This window comes from Dryobates pubescens, chromosome 6 (assembly GCF_014839835.1).
Source record: "Dryobates pubescens isolate bDryPub1 chromosome 6, bDryPub1.pri, whole genome shotgun sequence".
Lineage (NCBI taxonomy): Eukaryota > Metazoa > Chordata > Aves > Piciformes > Picidae > Dryobates > Dryobates pubescens.
Window position 1 is genome coordinate 40697133 of NC_071617.1, and position 27371 is coordinate 40724503.

Here is a 27371-nt window from a genome sequence, read left to right on the forward strand (position 1 = left end):
AATAAAAAATATATGCCATTTCATAAAATTGCGAGTGTTAAAGCCTCTGTCTGCCAATCTGTCTAGATGTCATCATCTACACCATCTGTTTCATCTTTGTCCATTACAGCGGTTCCAGGAGTACCTTTTACTCCCACCTCAAAAAAAGACCAATTAATCTTTCATCCAGTGTGGAAGAGAGAGCCCTCCTCCACTCAAGAACAGAAGGACAGTTATTTGAATAAAGGGTGTGATGAGAAGTACTACTTCATTGTACCATAAGAAGCTTCAGCTTCTGGAAAGCTGGCAACAAATGTGGGGTAACAATTCCGTATCTCATTTGCAAAGCTCTTGCCTTCCCTGGGTGCTAGCTGCTCTCCATTCATGCCCAGACAGGGCATGAACACCACCACTACTCTTAGGTACAACTGTAGGAGAGCAGACAACTGATGTCCTTTCCCCTAAAACAAATCAAGAGTACGTCCTGCATAACACACACATAACACAACATTGAATGAAGTCATCTGAAGATGATTGTCCAAATTATTGTTTGCCATGGTGTGCACAAAAATGAGTGTGCAAAACAAAACTAACCATAAAGCATGTCTGTGTTCCAGAACAGCGCCATCTAAAATGCAGAACTGAAAAAACGCAGCTTTCCCTTTAATAGCTCTTCCCTGCACTGATATCCCTCAATACAAGGCAGGCAAGAAACTCAGTTCCCTTCTTCTGGATTTACAAGGCACCAGGCACTTCACTGAATAAATTCAAAAGAAAATGGAAGGAAAAAAAGATTTAGATGTCAAATGTGAACAAATTAAACTCAGAGATATAATAAAAACAATTTACAGAAGAAAACTGAGAAACAACTACAAAGGACTTCTTTATAAACCAGAATTTAAGCAATCTCTACTCATTATACAACTCAATTTTTAAAGTATAAAAGCATGTCAAACCTTGGTTTCTTTGGTTTTGACAGCAAATGGTTATTTGAAGAAAGTAGGGCAATGACTTTTAATATTCAATGCTTAATATTGTAAACACAGCTTAAAGAGCCTTTCCAAAATCCCTCTTCCCTTCTTAATTAGCTTTATAGTGATTTAACCATATAGACTGTATTTCCAATTCAGCTTAAGAGAGTTCTTACATTTCTAATATGAAAACCACCATAATGACTCTGAAAAATGTTTCATACCTTCTTCAGATACAGACATGGAGATGGAAGAGAAATGGTGGGGTTTTTTTTTCCCCCTCCAGAGGTCCACATGCTGGTAATGATTAAAGAATATAAACTCTGTTTGTATTCTTCCCCCCCAAATGTCCCACCTTGAACTTTACACAGGACTGAGGATCCAAACTTCCACTGACGATGTTGACAGTAGTTCTTCCATTGACTTCAGCAGGGAATAAATCAATTTTTTACTGATTACACTAACTGTTGAATATCTTCATCATCTACAGTTTCTCAATTTTATTAGGTACTACAGGAGTCAGAAATTAATTGAAATAAATCACTTTCCTTAAGAAAAAAGAAAATCAAAGAAAGTCTTGTTGACCACAATGTTTATTTTTTTAACAATTTACAAATAAAAATGTTGTATTTATCCAAGCAAACACATTTAATACTTCAGTCTTCAACAAGCTATACAAATGAGAATCACCACATTAGAGCTTTTGATTGCTCAAGGACCATTCAGGGTAGGCATGCATGTGTCTACATCACATGAAGTGAGTCCAATTCCTGACACCAAGATTCTGATCTTCTGCTTCTTCAGAGCTGGTCAGCTGCTAAATGATTTAACACAAATAGTTACTGGATCACAATACAATGAAAGAAAGCCCATTTCAAATAACTTAAGTGACCTCAATATGTCTGGTCCAGGTGTCAGGCCACAGAGCCTTACCGATTAGTCTTCTTCTCCAGTCAGTCGGACAGATTTTCTCCCCTTGCTTAGTGATGTGGCATCCAAACATGTGCTTATACAACACAATGGAACAGCTTAAGTACAGTTGTCATACAACAGTAATTACAAATCACAGACAGATAAACAAACAAACAAAACAAACTGTAATCACATTCTTGCATTTCAAACAATTAAAGCAAACAAAACCATGCATTACATTTTAAAGAAATTTTCAGCTTTAGCTCTTCTGTAAGTCTCCATTTTCCCAAGTTCTAAATGGCTGTTCTGGAGCTCGTCCCAGCAGCTGGGCTGCGTGGTGCTACGGACACAAACTGGGCGAGCTGGAAACTCTTCAGGAACGGTGAAAGAATAAAAGCTTCCAAAATAAACAACAAGGACGCACACATTATAAATGAGAGATTCCATTTTAATAGCAGAGTGTAGAAAAGAAATTGGCAAAAAAAATTCACATGAGAAAACATTTTACACAATTAATTATGTACAGAATAAAGTATGTGTCTACTTCCGATGATGCAAATTTGACTTCAGTCGAGTCCTACTACAGGATGCAAAATACACCCAAATCCCTCAGCTAGAACAAAACAATAAGAAACAAAACAAAACAAAAACAAAACAACCAACAAAAAAAACCCCAAACCAAAACCAAAAAAACCCCACCAAACATATACATAATCCCAGCTCAGGCTCCTCAAATATTGGGACTGGCCAGGTTCACTTTAACCACTTCAACCCACTGGGCTTTCTGCTACGCTTTCAGCGATTTCTGAATCTGTTGTAGCTTCCAAGCTACTGTCAGCAGTTTCTGTTTGCTCAGTCTTCTTGCTCTGGATGGTGTATACTCCCTTGGCTCCTGAGCCACATTCCTTTCCCTGTGTTTCTTTAGCCCCGGGAAGGACAGTTTCCACACATCCAGAAGCCTGACTTTCTGTGCTGCCTCCATCACAACTCAGTGATGGCATTTCAACAGCACCACCTTTGTTCTCTTCTACTTGCAGAAGGATCTCAGACATAGGCAAAACACCCTGCATTTCTAGAACTGGCATGGCCACTTCTGTAGTGTTACTATTTGAGGACTGCAACCCAAGCTGCGGCAGAGCTGTCTGAGAAATCTGTGTGCAAAATTTATCTTCCTGACTATCAGAAGTCAGTGTAGCAAAATCAGTAATCTCTGTTTCCTCTATGGTTTTTCCAGTGCCCAGCTTCTTAAGTTTATCAGACTCCAGTCTAAGGGATGCAACAGTTTCTACTTTTGAAACTTCTGCATTCTCATTTAAAAGTCCCACTGTAAGGATGTTGAAGCATTCCTTAGTATCTCCCAAACTGAAATCAGTGCTTTTAAACTCAAGCTCTGCTGTCTGGGAAGGAGTCTTACTGTGTTTTACATCCTCTGATGTCAAAGAAACGTTCTCGTTATCCACACGAACATTTTCAGAGAGACTTTCAGATTGTTCAGTGTTCAGTCCCAAGTCAGAGGTATTCAGAAGAAAGTCATTGGCTGCTGAGTTTCTTACAACCTCATGCTTTGTTTCTGAGGAGTGGACAGCTTCTTCTGAAAGATGCTTCCTATGGAAATTTGCTGATGAAGCAACTACTGGCCCTTGGACAAGATCAGAGTGAACCCTAGGAAAGCCTCCAGTCCCTATCTCTTTTGCATCTCTCTTGATAAAAGCACTACCTAATGTTGCATCAGATCCCGTGCAGCCTGATGGTTTTTTATCAACTTCAACTGCTAAGTCTACACTGGATCTGAGTTCAACAATGTTTGCAGAGCAGGCATTGCCCAACTGTGCAACTTCCTGCTTTTGGGTTTGGTTATCCAATAGTGCATGGTCTGAGGGTTCACATCGAACTGTTTCTTGAGCTTCTAATATGCTACTTCCAGTTTCTGTTTTGGCAAGGTATGTGTCTGGCTGTACCTCTGTCAATTCTGAAGCACTAACTTCATTAGAATCAGTTTTTATTTCTGCATTTGGAGTATCTGGTAGATCACAGCTACTTTCAGAACATGAACAGGTTGTGATGATCTGCTCTTCTCCATTACTAGTTCTGGAAGTGTCCCATTCACTTCTTGTCAATTCTAAAATCCTATTTTGTGTTTCTGAAGTTCGGGGAGCTTTGTCAAGGGCTCCTGGCTGAGGTACACTTTTCAGTTTTACATGTTTTAAGGAGGCATCAACAGAATTCTGCTCTGTCATTACTGCTACCAAAGCTTTTTCTTTTGAAATGTTTTGAGAATCACAAAGTAAGTCTGGACTATCAGTTTCCAAGTGAGTTCTACAATTATCACTTAGCATTTCCTCCTCCAAATGTGCACTTCCCAAATTTTTAATTTCATTCTGTGTTTCAGGTAACAAAGTTTTTGGGTGTAAGGTAAGCTCAGCCTTTACCGCTTGTACTTCCCAGTCTTTCATGTCCATATCTTTCTTCAGGGAACCAGGAACATCTGTGTTAGTAACTGCAGTTTTATTTGTGTTTTCCTGTCCAACTTTCTTTTGGACCTCTGTTTTCTGTAAATCACTGAGTTCTTGAGTGTCTGCTTGCTCTCTGCCTCCTATATCCGCAAGTCCAATTTCAGAAGCAGTTTTTGTTTCTGGAAATTCTGTGACCAACATTTCTGGTAGCTGAGGCTGAAGTGATTTCTTGTGCATTTCAGCCTGATTCTCACCAAGAACACAACTTTCTGTTACTTGATTATTACACTGGGAGGAACCTTCCTTCAATTCAGTCTGAACATCTATTGAAAGAGGAGTCTGAAATTTTTTACCTACATCTTTTTGAATACCATTTTCAGTGTCACAGTTCATCCCATTAGGACATATTAAAGTCTCTGAAATACCAGTTTTCTCCAGTTCTGAGCTATTCTCAGCTGAGTGGCCTTGGCTAATGTCAGAAACCACATTCTGAGAATCCTCTTTCAAGGAGGATGAGCTATTATTTCTTCTAAGGTTTGCAGATAAGTCTGCAGGTTTTGTTAGATTAGAGTTGTCTCCATTTGGAAGTACAGAACTTGCAAGCTTGCTGTCAGCTGAACTCTTTCCACCACTACTGTAGAAAATATCATAGAGATCTTTAGCATTAGCTGTGGCCAAGCAAGAGTTTCGTTTCTCTACTTTTTTTGCCTGGTCACTGAAAGCAGTTGAAGGTGGTAGTGGAGGAGGTCTCACAGGCGTTGCCAGCATTGTCTGTTCACTTTCAGATACACCTGGAGCTACTTCATCTGCAGGGATGACAGCTACCTGCTGGACTGCTGGTGGATGAGGAGGGGGAGGTGGTACATCAGGGGTCTGAGAAGGCCTGCTGTTCTCTGCTTCTTTCAGATCCTCCTCTGCCCCTTTTAAGATTACTTCTTCTCCTCCAAAAGCTTTTGAGATGATATCTGGAGGCAGCAGCAGATCTGCATTGGTTTCTTTTACAACAGGTAGTGGTTTGGTGATTGCTCCAGAGGATTTTATGGATAAAAAGGTGTTCAATGGTGCTGGTTTGCTAACTGTTGTAGCAGTAGTCTTCCTGAAAATCATGGTGGGGACTGGTAGATTGGGTAGAATTTTTGTTGATGTTGACGTGGAAACCACTGGTGTCCATGAGCTAGTGTGTGGAATAACAGTTTTTCCAGACAGCTTAATTTCAATGGGCTTGACATGGAGTTTCCCAGACTGACACTTGTTCTCTTCTTTGTTTCCTTCTGTAGTCTCTTCCTTTGGAACAGCACCCCCTGGGGTTTTATCCTCTCTCTCAGTCTTTTTCCAGCTGAACTTCCCAAAGGAAGTCTGGCTTGGTGATTCCTTTTTGGATTCCTCTTTCTTTTCTTCTTTTTTCTCCTCCTTATCTTCCTTCTTCAGCTTAAGCTTGATACCCATTTTTTGTCCAGAAGAATCTGTTTTGTCTTGAGTTTCACTAGTCCCTTCTCCAAGTTCTGGGATGGGATTTGCTTCGTCTTTCTTTATTACTTTTGGTTTCTTCTCATCCTTCGCTTCTTTCTGTTTCTCAACTAGCTTCCGTTTCAGCTCATTCTGCCGCCTGCGCTCTGTTTCCAGAACTACAGCCAATCCAGCTTGACGGTCCAGATTTCTCCTCTCTTCATAGAGTGGGTTTTCATCTATGTATTTCTGTGGAAATAAATAGCACAATATTAGCCATTTTTTCTGTTAAAATAACAAAATTAATTCTGCTCTTGACCTGCTCAGTAAAGGCTACCTCAGTGCTAAAAGAGCAGAGAATTTCATCCTACCAAGAAAAGGAGGTGCTACAAACTCCACACTATAATCTAACGTGAATCGAGTGGTGGCTTGCAGCAGTGGTTTCACTTTATGGAAGAGTTTGAAAATCATCACTGGGTCTTAAACACCTTTTCAACCTCATGCAGATGAAAGATTAGTCTCTGTGCAATGGAAAGTTCTGCTTATTTATTTCTGTAGAATGTACTGAAGATAACCAAACACATTACTCTGAGAAGTCTAGAATAGAATAGAATAAACCAGGTTGGAAGAGACCTTCAAGATCATTGTGTCCAACCTATCATCCAACGCCACCTTATCAACTAAACCATGCAACAAAGCACCCTATCAAGTCTCCTCCTCAACACCTCCAATGATGGTGACTCCACCACCTCCTCAGGTAGCCCATTCCAATGGGCAATCACTCTCTCTGTGTAGAACTTCTTCCTAACCTCCAGCCTAAACCTCCCCTGGCACAGCCTGAGACTGTGTCCTCTTGTTCTGGTGCTGGTTGCCTGGGAGAAGAGACCAACCCCTTCCTGGCTACAACCTCCCTTCAGGTAGTTGTAGAGAGCAATAAGGTCACCCCTGAGTCTCCTCTTCTCCAGGCTAAGCAACCCCAGCTCCCTCAGTCTCTCCTCATAGGGCTTGTGTTCCAAGCCCCTCACCAACTTTGTTGCTCTTCTCTGCACTCATTCCAGCAACTCAACATCCTTCCTAAACTGAGGGGCCCAGAACTGGACACAGGACTCGAGGTGCGGCCTAACCAGTGCAGTGTACAGGGGCAGAATGACCTCCCTGCTCCTGCTGGCCACACTGTTCCTGATGCAGGCCAGGATGCCATTGGCCCTCCTGGCTGCCTGGGCACACTGCAGGCCTACCATCAACCAGCACCCCCAGGTCCCTCTCTGCCTGGCCGCTCTCCAGCCACTCTGACCCCAGCCTGTAGCTCTGCATGGGGTTGCTGTGGCCAATGTGCAGAACCTGGCACTTGGATGTGTTAAATCTCATGCCCTTGGACTCTGCCCATCTGTCCAGCCTGTCGAGGTCCCTCTGCAAAGCCTCTCTACCATCCAGTAGATCAACTCCTGCCCCCAGCTTGGTGTCATCAGCAAATTTACTGACAATGGACTCAATGTCCTCATCCAGATCATCAATAACGATGTTAAAGAGCATGGGGCCCAGCACTGATCCTCGGGGCACACCACTAGTGACTGGCCGCCAGCTGGCACCATTCACCACCACTCTCTGGGCTTGGCCCTCCAGCCAGTTCCTAACCCAACGCAGTGTGCTCCTGTCTAAGCTGTAGGCTGACAGCTTGGCCAGGAGTTTGCTGTGGGAGACAGTGTCAAAGGCCTTGCTGAGGTCCAGGTAGACTACATCCACAGGCCTTCCCACATCCACCAGGCGGGTCACCTGATCATAGAAGGAGATCAGGTTGGTCAGGCAGGACCTGTCCTTCCTAAATCCATGCTGGCTGGGCCTGATCCCTTGGCCATCCTGTAAGTGCTGTGTGACTGCACTCAAGATGACCTGTTCCATAATCTTGCCTGGCACTGAGGTCAGGATGACAGGCCTATAATTCCCTGGCTCATCCAACCGGCCCTTCTTGTGGATGGACACCACGTTGGCCAGCTTCCAGTGTTCTGGGACGTCTCCAGTGAGCCAGGACCACTGAAAAATGATGGAGAGCGGCTTGGCCGGCTCATCTGCCAGCTCTCTCAGCACCCTAGGATGGATCATGTCTGGTCCCATGGACTTGTGGGGATCCAAGCGGCTGAGCAGATCTCTAACTACCCCCTCCTGGAACAGAAGGAAACTATGCTGCTCCCTGGCTCCTTCCACCAGCTCTGCAGGCCAGCTGTCTGGAAGATGTTCTGTCCTGCTAGTAAAAATTGAGGCACAGGTGTTAAGTACCTCTGCCTTTTCCTCATCCTTTGTTACAATGTTCCCCTCCGTGTCCACCAAGGAGTGGAGGTTGTCCTTGCCCTTCCTCTTGCTATTAATATATTTATAGAAGGACTTTTTGTTGTCCTTCACAGCAGAGGCCAGTCTAAGCTCCAAATGTGCTTTTGCCTCCCTAATTTTCTTCCTACAAGACCTAGCAATATCCTTAAACATCCTATGGGTTGCCTCACCTTTCTTCCAAAGATCATACATCCTTTTTTTTCCCTTAGTTCTTTCAGAAGTTCATTGCCCAAATTCTTCAGGAAAGGAAGGCAAAACAAGTAGAAGCTAACACAAGGAATGACTCACTGCTAGTACACCAGTTACCAACCTTGTATTTCTCATTGTGGGGATGACTTTTCACATGCTGCTCTGCTGAGATTTGATCTCCAAAAAATTCATGACAGAGCTGGCAATAATATCCAGTGATGGGAATCAGAAACTCAGAGCCTGAAAAGGCCGGAAAAAATGATCAGAGAGAGAAAACTTTTAAAAGGCCAAGTTCTTAATAAAGCCAGATAATTATATCAAAAACAACAGCAATACCTCCAGCAGTGTTCCTTTTGTAACAGTTAATGCTGCTTTCCTTACATTTACAGTATGAGAAACACCACTACCAGAAACAAACACATAACGTGAAAAAGCTCAATTACTATGATTCAAGAAACTATTTTGGTACTCTCTATCACATTTAGGATAACCTCTATTCAAGTAGGTTAACGTTTTCTACAGTCTTAATGTATTTTACGTATTTGTGGTGGTGTCTGCTCAAATGATAAACCTCTAGTTTATAAGAAAAACACACGTGTTTTCACTGAAGCTCAGCAAGACTACATCTTTGTTCCTACACAAACTACTGCAGTTACCCAACAATGCAGATTCTTTTTTGGTGGGAACTACTGAAAGTATGTAACATATAAACTGATCGCTGGCGGCCTATTTGGACATTCAGATTTAAAATACTGTATTACCTTTCAAATCACTTTGCAACCCCCTTCTACATAACTTTCTCAGATTCTCTGTATCCATGCTCTATCAGGTACTCATCAGAGATTTTTCAGGGGCACCTCTACTAAAAATGTATTGAATGGAAGGCTCTGTTGCAAGATTGTGTGGAGAACTGCATAAATCTGCCCAGGCACTGCAAGCTCTTGTAGTCATTTTCTGAATTCTTGTATGTCAGGAAAAATCACCTTGAAACTACACTGGGAAAAGAAGGCAAAATGAAAAACTAAACTCTTAAAAAGAATAGAAGGAACTATGCTATGTTTTTCTGCACTTTGGCTTCATGATCTTTTTCTACAAGAACAAAGAGAAAATTAAATTTCTTGCCTTTCACCTAATAATATAATGTCTATATGTGCTGCTATATCAAGGTAAAATTTTGAAATTCCTTTCTCTAAGCAAGTGGAACCTGCTGAAGGGCAAAGGATGAAGATACCGAAGTTAAAAAGCATTTACATACCTTTAGCGGGAACAGTTATCTTATCAATGCGTTTTATGGAGTCTTGTTTGGTCTCACTCTGGGTCTTCGATGCCCAAGGTCTGTTGTAAGGATCCAGGGTCTATTTGCACAGTGACAGAGGCATACAGGCTCATGTATTACACTAGCAAGGCAAATACACTTGTCTTTTCCCTTTTTAACATCCTTTCAGAACACTGAACATTAACATCAACGTGCAAATCTTTACAGGAAATACGTTTTCCTCTCTTTCCCCTCCCATTTGGCAATTTACAATGAGAAAATAACCTGTGAGAAGCGTAAAATGCAAATTGTAGCAAAGAACAAGTAAACATGTGAAACACAAATATCAAATGCTAGTTCCTGAGCAAACTGAACACAGGCCCCATTTACACTAGTCAGAACACACCGGTTGATGTACAAACTGCTCAAGTCCAACAATAGGGAAAAGGCATTCGATAAGCAACTTCTTGGGTTATTTACTTCAGGTTTTCTTGTAAAACGTAGTTCTGTGGTGTATGCTCTAGTGCCAATATTTACAGCAATATGAAATGCACTTAGTGAAGGAAGCCTGCAACATACCTGTCTATGTTTCTTATTATGCATGTGTGTGAAAAAGTCAAACATGGTCCCGCAGATGGTATTGCAGTCTTTGCACCAGTGGTTTCCTGCATCATAATATTCATAAATATTGGCCAGCTGGAAAGGATGTTTGGAAGACTGTGAAGATGACTCTGCTGGCTTCGGGCTTCTACCTCTGGATTTTTCATTAGTAGTTTTTGATTCCTAAATTGAACAAAAGGAAACACTTCTCTAAGACAAAGCAGGACAGACATAATGCTCTAGAACTCAGAACCTGCCTCCAGCAGAAGCCACACACAACAAAAAATGAAATAAAATACATCACCTGCTTTTCAGCGCCCAGGCTAATTCCACTGTTTCAGAGAGCTGGTATTGCCGACTAAGATGCTACGTGGCCGCAGTGAAGAGCTTCCAATAAGGCTCCCAGATGTAATGGCTGGATGGTTGTAGGTTATCAAGGAACCAAATGAATACATTCCCTATGGCATGCACCCTTCTCTCTTTATGGGTTTCACATAAAGATCTGAATAGTTACCATACTAGCCAAACAGTGCCCAGAATGGGTCCCCTAGAAGCATTCAGAATTTACTGTAAAAGTAGCTTGAATGAAAGCAGAGTGAAAAAGGAAGTAAAAATTAGTTGACTGAAAGTATTTAACTCAATCAGCTTTATCAGATTATTTGAGAGTTGCTGAATTCTCCACAAGACTTGTTGCTTAAAAGTAATAGAAAGATGGTGTTTTGCTAATTACCTAAGTATATATGGTGAAACATCTTGTGATTTAAGCATGTGATATTTGCACTTACACTGGTTTGTACAGAAAGACGCCATGCAGTGATACACAGACATTTCAGATCTCTAGCTAAATGAATACTACACTAACACTGCAGAGTAGCAGAGAATCCCTGAAATAGACTATGAATTAGCCCTGCTACTTTAAACTACAATAGTACTAGATGTATTTTGAGTTTTGAATTACATTTTCAACAGCTGAAAGCCCATTATGTTATCATTGCTAATCTTCCTGGCAGCCTGGAAAGAAGAGCACGTAAACTTATCAGACCTGAATTGGTTGCATGATTTCCAAGTTATTCACTACTGGCGCTGAATAAATTTACTTCAGCAGATTCAATATTGTTAAATAACATCTGTGTTACTTGAAATTCCTTTTGACAAACCCAGACAGATTCTCACCTATTAACAGCACCCCACACAGCATACATTGTAAATCAACCAATGAAGAGACACTTAGTCCATTCAGTCCACAGACACCCATATCCCAATACAATCCAGCTCTTTGTAGCAGAGTAGGAAGTGACCCAGTGAATATTTGTATATATGCTGTCTGCAAGAACATAGCAAAGCTGACATTCTCTTAAAAAGATCGCCTTATGATCTGTAGGAAGTGCATGGAAGGATGTTCATAATGACTGAGAAATGTCACTGTTCATGCTATTTACAGACATGCACGCACCCACCATATTCCATAAAAATATTCTCTCAATCAGAACTTTAAAAAGACAATGTTTCATATACAGACAGGTGACAGCCAACCTTTAACCCCAGTTTGTGCTCAACCCCAACTCAAAGATGCCTCTATAATTTGAACTACTTAGAGCCCAGAAGGGACAGTCTGTCTGTTTGGTACCCAGTTAGCTTTACCTCTGCACTCACTGTGTGACCACACACACAGAGCAGGGCACCACAAGGTAGTTTGCACATAAGCAGACAGACAGACATTTCTGAAATTAGGTTGGCAGAGTCAACCTATCTCAGTGTCAGAAGACCTGTACCACCTTTGTTTTCATTTTAAAAAGTTAACAATCAGAATTACAAGGTGAATCTTAAAAGACTAAAGGCAATGTTCTACGTACCTACAGGTATCAGAAAATACTAAATGTTCTTGGTCAGAACTTAGAATTCTCCATGTTAATTAAGGAACTATGAAAAGGGGATCAAATCATTATGAGTTTGGTTGATACAAGCAACAAAAGGTAAAATAATGAAAAATAAATTCACATATACCATATCTCAAGAAAAGAAAGCAATACAATTTAATGTGATGTAGAGTTTAACAGACACTGTTGCCTACTTTAGTTTCATGATGTGGTGACTGAAACAGATTATTTGCAAAAGTGGATACTGAGTTTCAGTGATGTTTTAAGAAACAACAAAAACAAAACACAAAGGCAAGCCTTAAAATAAAAGACATCTAATGGGTTCTCTGAACCAGACCATGGTGAAGCATAAGGAGAAGTTTACAGGATACACAAATTTGCGTGACCTTGTACGAAATGCCTCCTACCCTACTAACATTTTCCTCTGCAAAAAATACACAGTAAGGTCTACACAAAGAGCATCCACCATCTCCCATCAGCAATTTCTATTACATATTTGAATAAACATCTGAAAAAACAAGATAATTAATCTCCTGAACACATGTAAAACCTTTCAGATGTTGCTATCATACCCTACTTCCAAAGTAAAAACTATCTTCAGGAACACCATAAGCTTGTTGTGGTATACCCAGCATTCAGTATCATAGACCATGTTAGAGATACCATACTGATACATACTGACACTTCCTAAGTGAGAACATGTAACATGTACATAATAATCATGTTAAGGTGATTACAGTAATAAATCTTGTGATTTGTCAATACTATCACCCAGTGAGATCAAAACACTCCAAACTTGTGCCAAGGTTTGCTACTACAAACATTCTTCCTTGACAGGCTATGCCAAAAATATTGCAGAGAAGTCTGTCCTCCTGGTAAGGCATTGAGACTGAACAGCTACAAACACTCATGATACTGGTCAAGTGTCATCTCATCAAAACCAAGATCAAAAGCAGCAAGTGGTACTGAACTGCACAAACCCTGAGGGAAATTATAAACATTAATACACTGACTCTCACCTGCATGCACCATCAAAAATAGTGTATGAGATGTGGTAACAAATGACACCAAATAATCCTCTAGTTAATGTTTGGGAGTAGCTGTCTCTGCAATGCCCTGTTCTCTTAGTGGGAAAATCATTAGCACACAAGTGAGAAGACTTTACCTTGTTGGAGGAAGATGTTTTCTCTGGACCTTTCGTGTTTTCTGACTTGTTGTTCTTTTCCGAGGAATCTTTGGTTTCTACAGGTGGTTTCCGGGGTTTTTCAAATATGTTAATCCCCAGGATTTGTGCTACTTTGTCAAGCTCAGACTGCTTCTTATCAGCTGCATCAGATTCTTTATGCAGCTCTGAAATCTCCTTCACAATGTTCTCTTGCAGTCTATTCACCTCAACCAACAAGGGGTCTTTGTGTCCATCTTTCTCACGACGTTTTTTCCTCAACATCTCTCCTGAGCCAATTCAAGGAAGTAGAAGAGTTGAAATGCAACAGGAAAATAGTCTTAAGATCTGCACAACTATTCCACCAACAAGTAAAATATCGATGTTATAGGTAAAATTTTGACTAGGTAGTGGTAAAGATGACTGTCAGATACAGCAGCACTAATCCACCTCTGTAAGGATTGGTTTAACACACACCCCTAACAGAGGCACATTTCGTTATCACTATTTCCTTGTGTGACTAAACAAGCAAAAATTAATCATGCAATCTAACCTGAAAGTATCATTTTCCAAAGCTGAGAAAAATTACTATTTTCTTGGATGGAACAGAAGCTTTAGAAATAAGTTAGCTCTATCTAGAGAGGACTTTTCCTTCTCCAAGTAGGATTCATCTATGAAAAATTGGAAGGCACAATGACATGTCTTCAGTTTCTATTTCTCACTTCTTTTAAAAAGCCCTAAAATGCACAAACTGCAATAGATTTAACTTATCAAGCTGCCAAAGAAGATGCAAGAACAAGTGCTTGCTTCAGCATAACAGTCAAATTTTGACATAATTAATTTTAAAACAGGAATTATGTCAGTGTTTTCTTATGCTCTGCATTTCCAAGGGTATTAAAATATTAAACTATAGATTATTATTATTTTGGTCTTCACTTCTCCTACCATGTATTAGAACTTGTGATACAACCCACTGAAAAAAAAAATTGTCCTGGAGTGAGGAATGCACTGTACCTTGCTGCTTACGAAGCCTATCCAGCTCAGTCTTGAGGTAATAAAGCTTCTTTTGCCGTGCTTCTCGTTCATTCTTCAGTTTTTCTCTCTCTTCTATAACCTAAACAGATTGGAAGGAGACCAGATTTACTTCTTCTCGCAACACAAGCAAATCAGTCTCGCAAGAATGACAGCAAGACCTCAGTTTGTCAATCACAGAACACTGCTCACTATCTTCAAAACATTCATGAGAATTTTAACACAACAAATACAATACTTCCTCTGCATCTGCAGGTAGCTATATCATGTGCTCACACTTCAACCCTACATGAATGCCTTTTTTGGTTTTCTGGGCAGCCTATTCCCCAAAAATGCTTGTTTCGTTGCACTTCAGTTCAGCAAACTATCTCTAGAGGGCTGAGCAAGATCACTGCCAAACAGCTCTTCACAACTCATGCAGTATCTCAACAGCTAGCATGTTCCATCAGTGACAAAAGACTTCACAGCCCTTCACTTTGCGTCTTGCTTTCACTCTGGCCAGTTTTAGGTATTATTTAAGCTTCTACTTCAATCTTATCATAACTGTATCACCAAATATATTTTGCAGGCATAACAATCCAAAATTAAACACCCGGATGAAGTTTGTTGCTTGCTCAAAAACATGAAGCATGAGGAGCTCATGAATCTGCCAGTCTCTCATTCTGGGTTTTCTTACAACACAGAAGCATCAACTGGGAAGTGCAAGTTTTTATACTACAAGCCATCCAAACAAACAAGAAAAAAAAAACACACACAAAAATCACCCCTGCACACTAAGCCAAAGACAAGGACATCTGCAGCGTAGACAAAGCCCTAGAAGTTCTGCCAAGATGCATAGCTGAGCATATCTGTGTTGGGTTTGGCTGAGATGCTTTTAGTTCTACACATAGCATCTTCCACAGTGTTTTGCAGTGGTAGCTAAGGGAAAGAAGGAAGTGGAGGCTATTCATCAATGCCATTCATCATCTGGAGCAACCACTACACGTACTGAAGTCCTGCTCCCCGGGGAGTGGCTGCAGAATATTTTTGTTTGCTATTGTTTCCACACACAGCCTTTGCTTTTGCCTTATTAAACTGCTTTTATCTTTACTCACAGACCTCATGCTATTTTTCCTCTTCCCTGCTCATCTATGAAGGGGAGTGATAGAACAGCTTTGGTGGGCATCTGGCCCCCAGCCAGGGCCAAACCACCACAACATCTGAAGAGGAAAAGCTTTAACCCCAGCAATCAAACAGTCGAACATATTTTGATGTATCAGAATAGGTAGCATACCTTCTGTTTTTGAGTGGCACGATTTTTTTCATCTGATATCTTTTCTGTGGTATTTTTGAGAGGATGTGAAGACAGACGAGGGGGCACTTTGGAATGAGTTGGAGTCGTAGGGACATGAACAAGCACAGAACCATCTCTTTTTAAATCAGGAACATCCTTCCTCATTGAGACTGTCTCAATCACGCGAAGGTTGGGACGCGTGGGGTTTGCTGGCATGGCCATAGTAAGAAGACCATGAGCTTCTGGCAGTGTAGGATTAGGCTGCTGGGCAGGGGGGTACACAGGCCAACTAGGTGCTGCATATGCCATATAGTGCCCATATGCATCATATCCTGGAGGAGCCATTGTGGGAGGTGGATAGTTCTGAGGCATTTGAGCGGCAGTGAACTGGGAATAGCTGGGAATTTGGTATTGGGAGATAGAAGTTGGTGTGGGTGGCAAACTAGCAGGAGCTGGTGGAACTGAAGGAATGAGAGAAACAGAAGAGACAGAAGGAAGAGGCTGTTCTGGTGCACGTGGAGGTATATCCTGTCCCACTGGCTGGTTCTTAGTATATTCAGATTTCTGAAGAGAAGATGCATCTTTAGACTGCTGGAAAGAAGCAGGAGGTGATGTTGAGCATTGCTGGCCTGACTCAGGAGAACGAGTGTCGCTCCGGCTGCGACAGAAGTCCCAGGGGTCCAGCCTGCGAGGATCTGAAGAGCGACGATCAGGAGAACAAGATGCCAACTTTTTGCCGTGAAGGCGTTCCTGGGTACGAACAGCCAGTTTCCCAATTTCAGCGACACCAATGTCAAGTCCAATGGTTTTGAGTAGGTCGTGGATCTTCGCATACTCAGCATTAGGCTCTTCTAAAGGATCCAGCTTGGCAGCTGGAGCAGAAGAAGGTGGGCTCAATTTCTGATTTATTATCTCATTACCACAACTCACTGGGGGCTTCTGAAGGGGAAAAGATTCCATTTTGCTGTCTTCATCCTCATCACCATAAAGAAATTTCTCTTCATCCTCAATGTCAGGAAAACTACGCCTCCTCTTCTCCTGCGCACTGACAGAATCAGCCATCATGCCCAGAATTCGAGAGAAACCACTGCCATCCTGACTGGCCCTCTCATGAGGCAGCAGGAAGTCAGTATGGCGATCCCCAAGCTCTGCTTTGGGTTCTACCTTTTCCTTGTGACTTAAGAAGTTCCCAAACTTCTCTTCAAATGTGAAACTGTCTTTGGGAGCCCCAGAAAGTGGACTCCAGTCATATAAACTGTCATGCAACCCCTTGTTTGCAGATTCCACAACAGAATCTTTGTTAAACCGTTTGAGAAAGTTCTCCACTTCAGAGGCAAAAGGAGCAGTGTTGTTGCTCTGGGGCAAAGACGAATGACTAGAAAGAAGAGGAAGATCCTTGCTGGGATCCAGACTGCTTGAAAAGCCCTCAGGCTGAAAGAGAGAGAGGTTACTATTTACTACAGCACCTTCCGAGGCGACTATGCACCTTACTGAATAAAGGAATGTGTTAACTTCTCCTTGAGTTCACAGCTGAAAAAGTGTTAGAAAAAACAATATAAAATTGAAAGAGAACACAGATTACAAAACAAGTTGCCTAATGATTTTGCAATGTCAGGTCCAACAATGAACAGTTATCTCAGAGAATACACAAAATCACAATTACATTTAATTACTTTTTACAACCATAAGAGCTGAAACTTTTAAACTGAAACACCGTAACATAGTTTTGGTTATTCTTTGAGCTTAATCAAAGAATTTCAACAGCTTAAGACAAGTAAGACCACCTGCACTGAGGTTATTCCTAGTCACTTCTTCACATAGGCATAACTAATGCCATGTTAAATAAGATTTCCAATCATAGGTATAGAACAGGATCTCAGTATTAGAGCAGCTCCTGAGATTAAAAAAATCACTGTCAAATCAACATTGATCAGCACAACATAGGAAGATAAAAAGTGATGCCCTGGAAAATGAGAAAAGTCAATTTATCACCATGGTTGCAAACACTCATCTTTCTACTGCTCTAATTTTGAGACTCAGTGTAGCTTGGATTGCAGTTAAGTAGGGTTAACCCCCAGCCTACAGTCCAAAGAAGGAAAAATGAAGAAACCTGAACATGTTTTTAGCCACAGGTATTCAGGATTAGACAGCTCTCAAGGTCTATAAAGAAACTAGAAAGGGGCACTCTGAGCAGCAGAGCACTTGTTCCTGATCAACATCCTGACTGCCTGTGGTACAAAAATACTCAGCTTTCCTATAAAAGCTGACCCAGATCTCAGCATCTTGGGCTCAATTTCAACAAGGATATTTTATTCTGACCCAGATTTTACATGTATACACGATTCTTGATTAAATGGATTCACCATTTAAAGTTTCTCATGCAGTCCTTACTTGTAAAGGCCTGCAAAGAGACATCTGCACTCTCACATATAGGAAAATGGAGATTCGTCTTTTCTGTTTTGGAAATCAAACTAACATTCTGTACCATTAAAACACTGATTTGGAAAGCAAAAAACACATAGACAAATGGAGATCAAACCTGAATAGGAGATTCTACTTCCATCTCCACTCGTTTCTTCAAAATAGATTTTTTGGGCATGGATGGGATTTCCTCAGGCCTGTATGTATACCGAGGCTCAGAAGTCTGTAGTGTGTTAGTCAGGCCAGGGATCACATAACCACTTTCTGAAACATCGTGATTCAAGTTTCTACTACGCTCTTCCTCTTCTCTTTTCCTCCTTGCACGGTCAAGCTCTCGGAATTCTTCATTCAGGTACGATGGGCTCTGGCTTCTGCTGTGGCTTCGTCTGCGATAGTTTCGTGTTCCTGATGAGAAACCCTGATGCTCTCCACTCGTAACATGCATCTTCTCATCCTTTTCATATCGTGGACGCTTTATTTCTCGTCCCCTCTCCTCCGGCCTTGATGGGTAGGAGGGCTTCCTGAGTTTGTCACCATCTCTATCAGAACCGTGAGGCAGCTCTTCGCGACGACCATAATGTGGACTATAATCTGAACGATGAAGGAAAACATCTCGGTTGCGGTAGTCTTCATCATGTCTCATGATGAAGGGACTTGAAGGTGGATCTTCATGTGATGGGTATCTCTCAAGGCCTCGAGGACATGAGAGGCCTCTGTTGAATATTGGACCATCGGCCATATCATCCCTGTGTAAGAGAAGCACAGAATAAACGTAAGTACTTAAGTCAGAGTAAACTAAGTCTGGTTCTTACTCAAGAGTAAGAAATCTTCAAATTAGTTTCAGAATAACACCTGCATCACTAAACAGAGGCTGTACTTTATCTACTTAAAGGCAAAGTAGAGAAATAGACTTATTCTTAATGGCACAATACATTCCTCCTAGGAAGTCATCTGCAAACACAGTGACATGAACAATGACTGCAGAAGGAGAGCCTTGAAAAATTGACTGGATTTATTTTATTGAAGGAAATAGACTGAACACTGGAAAAAAAAATCTTAGTATCATATTTCAGATCACAATCTCTTTTTTTCTCACCTCTCCCAGCAAGACAGCAAGGTCACATTTCCTATAAATTATTCAAAGGACAATTTAGTTTCACACTGGCAAAATGCAACCAGATCCTCTTTTTATCTTCAGCTGTGGACAAATTCTAGCAACATTTTCTGTTGCAACAGATCTGTAGACAGGACTGTCACTAATCACATGAACTGCTATACCCAAAAAGTGCAGGTCTTATATATCTACAAGCCATGGCTAGTAACAGCATCACTCAGGGGAGACCTTCTTGCTCTCTACAACTACCTGAAGGGAGGCTGTAGACAGGCGGAGATTGGTCTCTTCTCCCAGGCAACCAGCACCAGAACAAGAGGACACAGTCTCAGGCTGCACCAGGGGAGGTTTAGGCTGGAGGTTAGGAAGAAATTCTACACAGAGAGAGTGATTGTCCATTGGAATGGACTGCCCAGGGAGGTGGTGGAGTCACCATCATTGGAGGTGTTTAGGATGAGACTTGATAGGGTACTTGGTTGCATGGTTTAGTTGATTGGGTGCTGCTGGATGACAGGTTGGACGTGATGATCTTGAAGGTCTCTTCCAACCAGGCTTATTCTATTCTATTGTTACACACAGTGGATGTGCGACTGTCACAACACCAGAATGACTAGCTACTTATCTCTTGGAGTATCTTCTTTTGGACCAATTCCTATGCACATTTCCAATTAGGAGTACTCTTAACTAAGGCTTTTTTCCCCATCCCTAAAAACTTTTCAAGGACCATTCTTCAGATGAGGCAGAAACAAACCAAATCACTTTAAAATTACCAGCTGCCTCTTTTTTTTTTTCACTCACAGGTGTTTAAAAAGATCTATCAAGATCCTCCAAGAATTGGAAGCAAATGTATTCTTAAGTGAAATCAATGGGACAGAATACTTAGAGAAATGTCTTTCTTGAGTCATCGAGATGTTGACTTGAGACAAATTACACATGTTTGTCTGAATCCTCTAAAATCACCTCCTCCTACTCAGAAAATTCCCTCCACAGATCTGAGAAGGGACAAATCAAGTTACACCAGACAACATCTTTAAGAGTTTTACAGATAAATTACAGTCTCCATTTTTACAGACATAAACACACGTGGTCTTTTTCTTGAGTATTTTCACAGTTTACACATGCATATTTAAGAACAAAACCAACACGCAATCTCAGTTTATTTCTAACTTGCACCACTGCAAAAGACTTCATGTTAATAGATGCCTTATCAGTCCAAACATCTTGTAAGTTTCCAGCTAACTACACACATCTACCCCCTTCAAAAGCACAAATGTATCCAAAAAGTAGCTAGAATTAAATTTCATACACAAACATTGCTGTTCACAGCCTACATAAGGTAACATTTATCTCCAGTTTCACCTGCTAAACCTATAGAAGTTACCTGAACACACCTGGTAGAGTAAGGGATGTATTTCACCACACACCTCCATCTGATTTTTGTGCAAGTAACTTGCACGCATGCTTGCCAGTTGTCATCTACAATTCAAATGCTCTGATTGCAGTCACACAGAAGAAGGAATATTTAATCATTCTTTGGAAAGAAAGGAAAATCACACCTACTATATTTGGGACTGGAAAGATGATCCAAATACACTCTGAAGAGCTGAGACAAACATTCAAAATCTAAAAATTGAATGCAGGTGTGAGGAAAAGGATTACTTGCTTTATAGAAACTGTGATTCTTTGAAACGTGTTTTCTGTAAATACAGCCCAGCAGAGATATCTCCCTCTTAAGTGGTTTGGGTGCATCTAGCAAGCAATGTCCACTACACGTTACTGCATCCTTGAGAGAGGATACAGAGTGGTACCACAATGACCATCCCAATTCTTTCACCAATACAGAATGCATGAATTACTGGAATCTGCAATATCAGAGAACAGACCACAGACTACACAGATGTGATACCTCAGAGAACTGTGACTAGTGTAAGGTAGGTTTACTTTTTGGTATATCTATTGACATATACAAACCAGAAATAAATAATGATTTTTATACTGTCAGCAACCAAAGAACTCAACCTTAACCCACAGTCTTTGAACAGGAAGTCAGATGATCTGTTCATAATTAAGCCAACTGCTGGTCTTGATACTATGCCAATAAAACGCTATTTCAGAGCACAGACTAACAGTGTCCCTGAAGAAATACTGTCTGGTCCTTTGGATTAACTTCAGATGAAAGAACTGGTGGGATGCATTGTATAGTTTATGCCAGCTCAGACAGTGGAGTGTATTAAAAATACTGACAGAGGGAAAGAGAAGACAGGGAGAGGAGTAAGAAATATTCTTCACATTGATAGACAAATTCTGGAAGACAAAAAACCACTAATCTGTTGAACACTAAGGCTGCCTAGGCAACCTTGCAGTCACAGGCCAGCAGCATTCAGTATGCTTACACGGGCAGGAGGCCAGCTGCCCTAGAAACTCAGGGCAAGTTCTTACAGATGTTTTATAATGGACCTGTGCAGGGACCCACACCCTAAAAAGTTCTCCTGGGGCATTGTGGTGGGTTGAAATTACCTCCCAACAAATATGAAAATTACCACCCAAAATAAATCACCAGACTATCTCAGTTGGTTTGGAAACAAAATGAAGCTGTATTTACAAAGCAAGCAAAATCTAGAAGTATAAAATGCAATTAATTTGTACAAAATATATTTATATATATTTACAATTCAGAAAAACACAAATATAAGGATCCCCTTATACAGAATCACCCCCCTGGATGGTCCAGGGGGATCGTTCACAACCTCCTCCCCTCCCTCCCTCCCTCCTAGTACCTCACACGGGAGTCAAAACAAGAGATTATCCCAGCAAAGCCACAGAAAAGAGAGAGAAGTTGCAAGCACAAGTGACAGAAGGAGAAAAAGAGAAAGAACTATCTGTGCAACCAAGTATAAGCTATTCAACTAATGAATGGAAATATATATACTTATCAGTTGTTATTGTTCTGTATCCGATAGTAATTTATTTACCTTTTTTTTTAACTCAAAACCTTTGCAGTTAGGAACTAGGCTGAAGTTCAATCTTCAAACTGTAACAGGCATCCTGAAAATCCACTGCTGCAGAAGGATCCAAAAGTATGCCAGATTTTCATCCTTTGGTATTTTTTTCTTTGCATGCTAATAAACCTTTCTACCATCCCAAGACCTTGCAAATTACAGAGAATAATGTTTAAAAGTGATTGCTTGAAATCTCTGACTAGTAAGCAAAAATAGCAGGCAATAACTAAATTCAGAATTATTTGCTCCAATGACTTCAAAGTGTGAAGAGATACCTTCAGAAAACATTATTCTTTTTTGTTCTTGAATGAGAACATAACACATGCCAAACAAGAATGTGATAGGCTCAGTATTAAACCAAATCATGACTCACAACAAAGGCAACTGTAAAGCCCAGTGATAAGTATATAATCAATGTCCTAGTGCCAGAGCAGCCTCTTGGAGAAAGGAGAAGATGAAAAATACATAAATACATGTTCTTAATCAAATACAAAATGCCTTTTAAAAATAACCAAAATGGCTAAACCTTACAAGTCAGAAGCAGTACCTAGAAAATTTAGGAAAAGCTAAGGGATGGCTAGGTTGTTACACACTTTAAGCTTCCAGAGAGTGTGCACGACTCAGACAAATGCATCCAGCAAAACCAAACTGGATTGAAAAAAAAAATTCACAAAAATTCTTGCATACCTACACCACAAATATATGGAAAGTCGCTTGAAAACTGTGGTCTACACAGTCTCACTTTCTCTCATTCTGATTCATCTGTCACTTTTACACCTTCTCAGGAGTCTATTCTGACCATTTGCTTTTACATCTATGGGTCCTGTAACAGAGGCAAAGTGGAAGCTCTTTGTTGTTTTCATTCTTACATTAATATAAACTCCACTGTAGCTGGTGTTACTTCTAATCATGCATCATAAACACAAAAACAAGTTAAATATAAAACCACACTGGAGAAAAGGAAGCAATGGGACAAACAGCCCCTCATCCCACATGTTCTTAATTTGCCAGAGCAGCGCCAGTTCTACCTACCTACCATTTACAACTACTGCTCTCCACAGGCATATGCACTCATTTCATTCAGAAGACTTCAGACTTACAGAGGATTTAGAAATTGAACACTGATCCTGACCTGCTGCCCTGAAGCATGCTGTGGACTCTGCAGCAAAGGCAAGGTCTTACACAGCTGAGCCAGGGGCCTCTGAGGTAATGGAAGCTCCCACAAAACACCTTGGGGGAACAGTGGGGTGCCCCTCTAAGAAAGTGACATGGCTGGCAGCCCAGCTGAAGTGCCTCTACACCAGTGCACCCAGCATGGGCCACAAACAGGGAAAATTGGAAGCTATCCTGCTACAGGAAAGCTACGACACAGAAGCAGTCTTGGAAACTTGGTGGGATGAATCCTACGACTGGAGTGTGGCTGCTACAAGCTGTTCACAGGGGACAGGGGAGGAAGAAGGGGTGGAGGTGTTGCCCTCTATGTAAAGAAGTGGATAGAGTGCAAAGAGTTGTCACTAAAGAACAGCCACAAGCAGGAGGAAAGCTTATGGGTAGGTATTAGGGATTGGGACAACAAAGGGAGCCTTGTAGTAGGAGTCTAATACAGGCTGCCTGACCAAGCAGAGCCAATTGATGAAGCCTTCTTACTCCAGCTCAAGGAGACATTGAGATCACAGGCTCTCATCCTTCCAAGGGATTTTAACCACCCTGACATCTGTTGAAAAAGTAGCATGGCTAGCTGTAAGCAATCCAGGAGGCTCCTAGAATGCCTAGATGACAACTCTTTAATACAAGAAATTAACAGCCCTACACAAGGAGATCATTGTTGGACCTGTTGGTCACAACTGCCAAGTGAAGTCATCAGGGATGTCAAAGGCAGCCTGGGCTGCAGCAATCATGCACTAGCGCAGTTCAATGACCTAAGGAGTATGAAGCCCATGAGAAGCAGTCACGACTCTAAACTTTAGGAAAGCAAACTTCCAGCTCTTCAAGGAGTTAGTAAATAGGACCCTGTGAGAAACAGCCCTCAGGGACAAGGGAGTGGAAAAGAGGTGGCAGATCTTTAAGGATGCTCTCTATAAAGCACAAAACATCTCAAACCTCAGATGTAAGAAATTGGGGAAGGAGGGCAAGAGACCACCACAGCTGACTTGAGACCTGCTGGTCAAACTAAAGGGCAAGCTGGCACTACACAGGAAATGGAAGAAAAGACAGGGGTCCTGCAAAGAGTATAGGGATGTTGCCCAGTTGTGTAGGGAGGAGGTCAGGAAGGCACAGCTGGAACTGAACTTGGCAAGGAATGTAAAAATAAACATGAAAGGCTTCTATGGGTCAACCAACCAGAAAAGGAAAGTTAAAGAAAGCCCTGATGAGCAAGAGTGGGGAACTTGTATCAATGAACAAGGAGAAGGCTGAGATTCTCAACAACTTTTTTGCCTCAGTCTTCACTGGCAACCCCTCTCCTCATGGCTCTCATGTTGATGGCCCATAAGATGGAGACCAGCAAGACAAAGTCTCTCCCACTGTAAGTGAAGACAAGGTGCATGATCATCTGAGGAACCTGAAGATATACAAGTCCATGGGACCTGATGAAATGCATCCCAAAATCCTGAGGGAATTAGCAGATGTAGCTGTCCTGCCACTCTCCATGATATTTGACAAGTCCTGGCACTCAGGTGAAGTCCCTGGGGACTGGAAGAAAGGAAACATTGCAGCCATTTTTAAAAAGGGTCCTGTCAATGTCACCTCCATGCCTGGGAAGATCACGAAACAGATCCTCCTAGATGTCTTGCTGAGGCACATGGAGGACAGGGAGGTGATTCAAGACAGCCAGCATGGCTTTCCCAGGGGCAAATCCTGCCTGACCAACCTAGTGGCTTTCTATGAGAAAGTGACTGTGTCAGTAGATAAGGGATGACCTATGGATGTGATCTGTCTGGACTTCTGCAAGGCCTTTCACACAGTCCCCCACAACATCCTACTTGCCAAGTTGGAGAGCTATGGATTTGATGGGTGGACTGTTCAGAGGATAAGGAATTGGCTGGATGGTCACATCCAGAGGGTGGTGCTCAATGGCTTGAAGTGCAGATGGAGAGCAGTGACAAGTGGTGTCCCTCAGGGGTCTGTACTGGCACCTGTGCTGTCTAATACTTTTATCAATGATATAGACAGTGGGATTGAGTGCAACATCAGCAAGTTTGCAGATGACACCAAGCTGAGTGGTGCTGTTGATATGCCAGAGGGATGGGATGTCATCCAGAGGAATAAGATAGAGAGGTGGGGCCAGGTGAACCTCATGAGGTTCAACAAGAGAAAGTGCAGGGTCCTGCACCTGGGCCAGAACAATATTATCAATACAAACTGGGGGACAAGGTGATAGAAAATAGCCCAGTGGAAAAGGACTTGGGTGTGCTGATGGATGAGAATCTGGACATGTGCAGGCAGTGTGTGATTGCAGACCAGAAGGCAAATCACATCCTGGGCTCATCAAAAGATGCAGTGCCAGCAGAACAAGAGGCGATTCTGCCACTTTGCTCTCTGCTCTGGTGAGACCTCAACTGGAGTACTGCGTCCAGGTCTGGAGCCCTCAATAGAGAGAGGACATGGACCTGATGGAGAGGGACAAAAGGAGGCTCACGAAAATCATCAGGGGGCTGAAACACCTCTGCTAAAATGACAGCCTGAGGGTGCTGGGGTTGCCCAGCTTGGAGAAGAGGAGGCTCTGGAGAGACCTAATAGCAGCCCTCCAGTACCTGAAGGGGGCCTAGAAGAAGGATGGAGAGAGACTGTTTACAAAGGCCTGGAGTGATAGCACAAGGGGCAATGACTTCAAACTAGAAAAGAGTAGATTTAAATTGGATGTTAAGGAACAAATTCTTTACTGTGAGGGTGGTGGAACACTGGAACAGGTTGCCCAAGGCAGCAGTTCGGGTGCCATCCCTGGAGATATTGAAAGTGAGGCTCGACAGGGCTCTGGGCAGCCTGATGCAGTTGAGGATGCCCCTGCTTACTGCAGAGGGGGTTGGACTAGATTACCTCCAGACCTTCCAACTGAGACCATTCTACGATTCTATGACTCCATGATCCCAAGAAAACTGAGGTAAAGGTGTAAAAGTGACAGTACTGAAAACTAAATTCTCATCTGGTTTTCTGTACCTGCTAAAGCTTAACAGTTTTACAGCTGAGAAAGACCAAAATTGACTTATTCAGCTCACTTCCCTCTTTTTTTCAACTCCTCTACATTTAACTGCTGGAGATATTTCTATCACAAATGGAAGTTACAATGCTTTCTTTTTGTGCTGGATGCTTAACTCTGACCTGAAACTGAAATCGAATGCTCTGGAACACAAACTATACCATCTTTAACTTCACAATTCAAGACATAGGAAACATTTTATTTCCATGAAGACATCTGATTTTATTTCACAGATCCTACCTGTTCTCCTTATTGAAGGCAAAGATTTCCAAACAGTACCTACTATTGCTTATACTTCACAGTAGTATTTTTAACATAAAAGACATCTCTTCATTAACTATGTTTCCCTAATTCCCATCAAGGGACTCTAAGAATTCTAACACTTATTTAATCATGTATAAGACTGTCTGGCTTATGTTCACTTCTCTTCTGCAGGGTTTTACAAGTAAAAATAATAAATTTCCTTCAATCTGCACTAGAGCTTTCTTATGGAATATTCTCAAGAATCAGGAAAGTAGATTAATCCTCCCAATAAATGAGGAAGTTGAAGCTTTACGCCATCCATAAATGACTTTACTTTCAGTTTAGATTCGTAAGAAACAGAAGATACCTGAAGCTGTGAAATGACAAAGGAAGCAGCTGCTTCCTGCAATATACCCTGGGCACTGTTTATATGGGTTTTAGAAGCAGCTGACAAAAATCAAATAAATATGTTTAGTTACTATGAACACAGGCAGTGAATCCCCCTGCACCACAACCTGCTGGAGGCTAAGTAGTATTCCAGGGAAGCATCACTACATACTTGCCCTCTTACCCTCATTCCCTGGGCATTCATTGGGCTAATGAGATGTTTGGTCTCACCCAGTACAGCCATTCCCACGTTCTTACTGTTTCAAACATTTCAATTCCCATCCACAGAGGACCATACCTGTCACTTAGGTTATCAACTGGTGAGCCCAGTCTATCAGACAGCCTCCTTCGCTCTGGTGTGCCAATGCAATACCGGTCATTACCAACTGTAATCCGCAAACTCTGTTCCAGTGAAGATTCAGAGCGGAGACTTGGTGAACGTCTCTGTAAATTGAAGAAAGAGTGCAAGCCCATCAATCAGGGAATTTCAATCTCAGCCACAGAAAGGCAATTGACTCCTCTGCTTAACATGTAAGACTTG

The 27371-nt window shown here is 41.7% G+C and overlaps 1 protein-coding gene across 1 annotated transcript in view; it reads right to left on the reverse strand.

Annotated features, from left to right (window-relative positions):
* Positions 1-2537: 2537 nt before the first annotated feature.
* ZNF318 (zinc finger protein 318) overlaps positions 2538-27371 on the reverse strand; it is a 30493-nt gene continuing 5659 nt past the window's right edge. Inside the window, exons 2-10 of the mRNA XM_054162369.1 lie at positions 27129-27274; positions 18014-18641; positions 15475-16905; positions 14184-14283; positions 13173-13459; positions 10110-10313; positions 9531-9630; positions 8397-8515; positions 2538-6010 (exon numbers count right to left, since the gene is read on the reverse strand). Coding sequence (XP_054018344.1) covers positions 2630-6010; positions 8397-8515; positions 9531-9630; positions 10110-10313; positions 13173-13459; positions 14184-14283; positions 15475-16905; positions 18014-18641; positions 27129-27274 — 6396 coding nt within the window. The 3' untranslated portion in view covers positions 2538-2629. The remainder of the gene's footprint in view (positions 6011-8396; positions 8516-9530; positions 9631-10109; positions 10314-13172; positions 13460-14183; positions 14284-15474; positions 16906-18013; positions 18642-27128; positions 27275-27371) is intronic.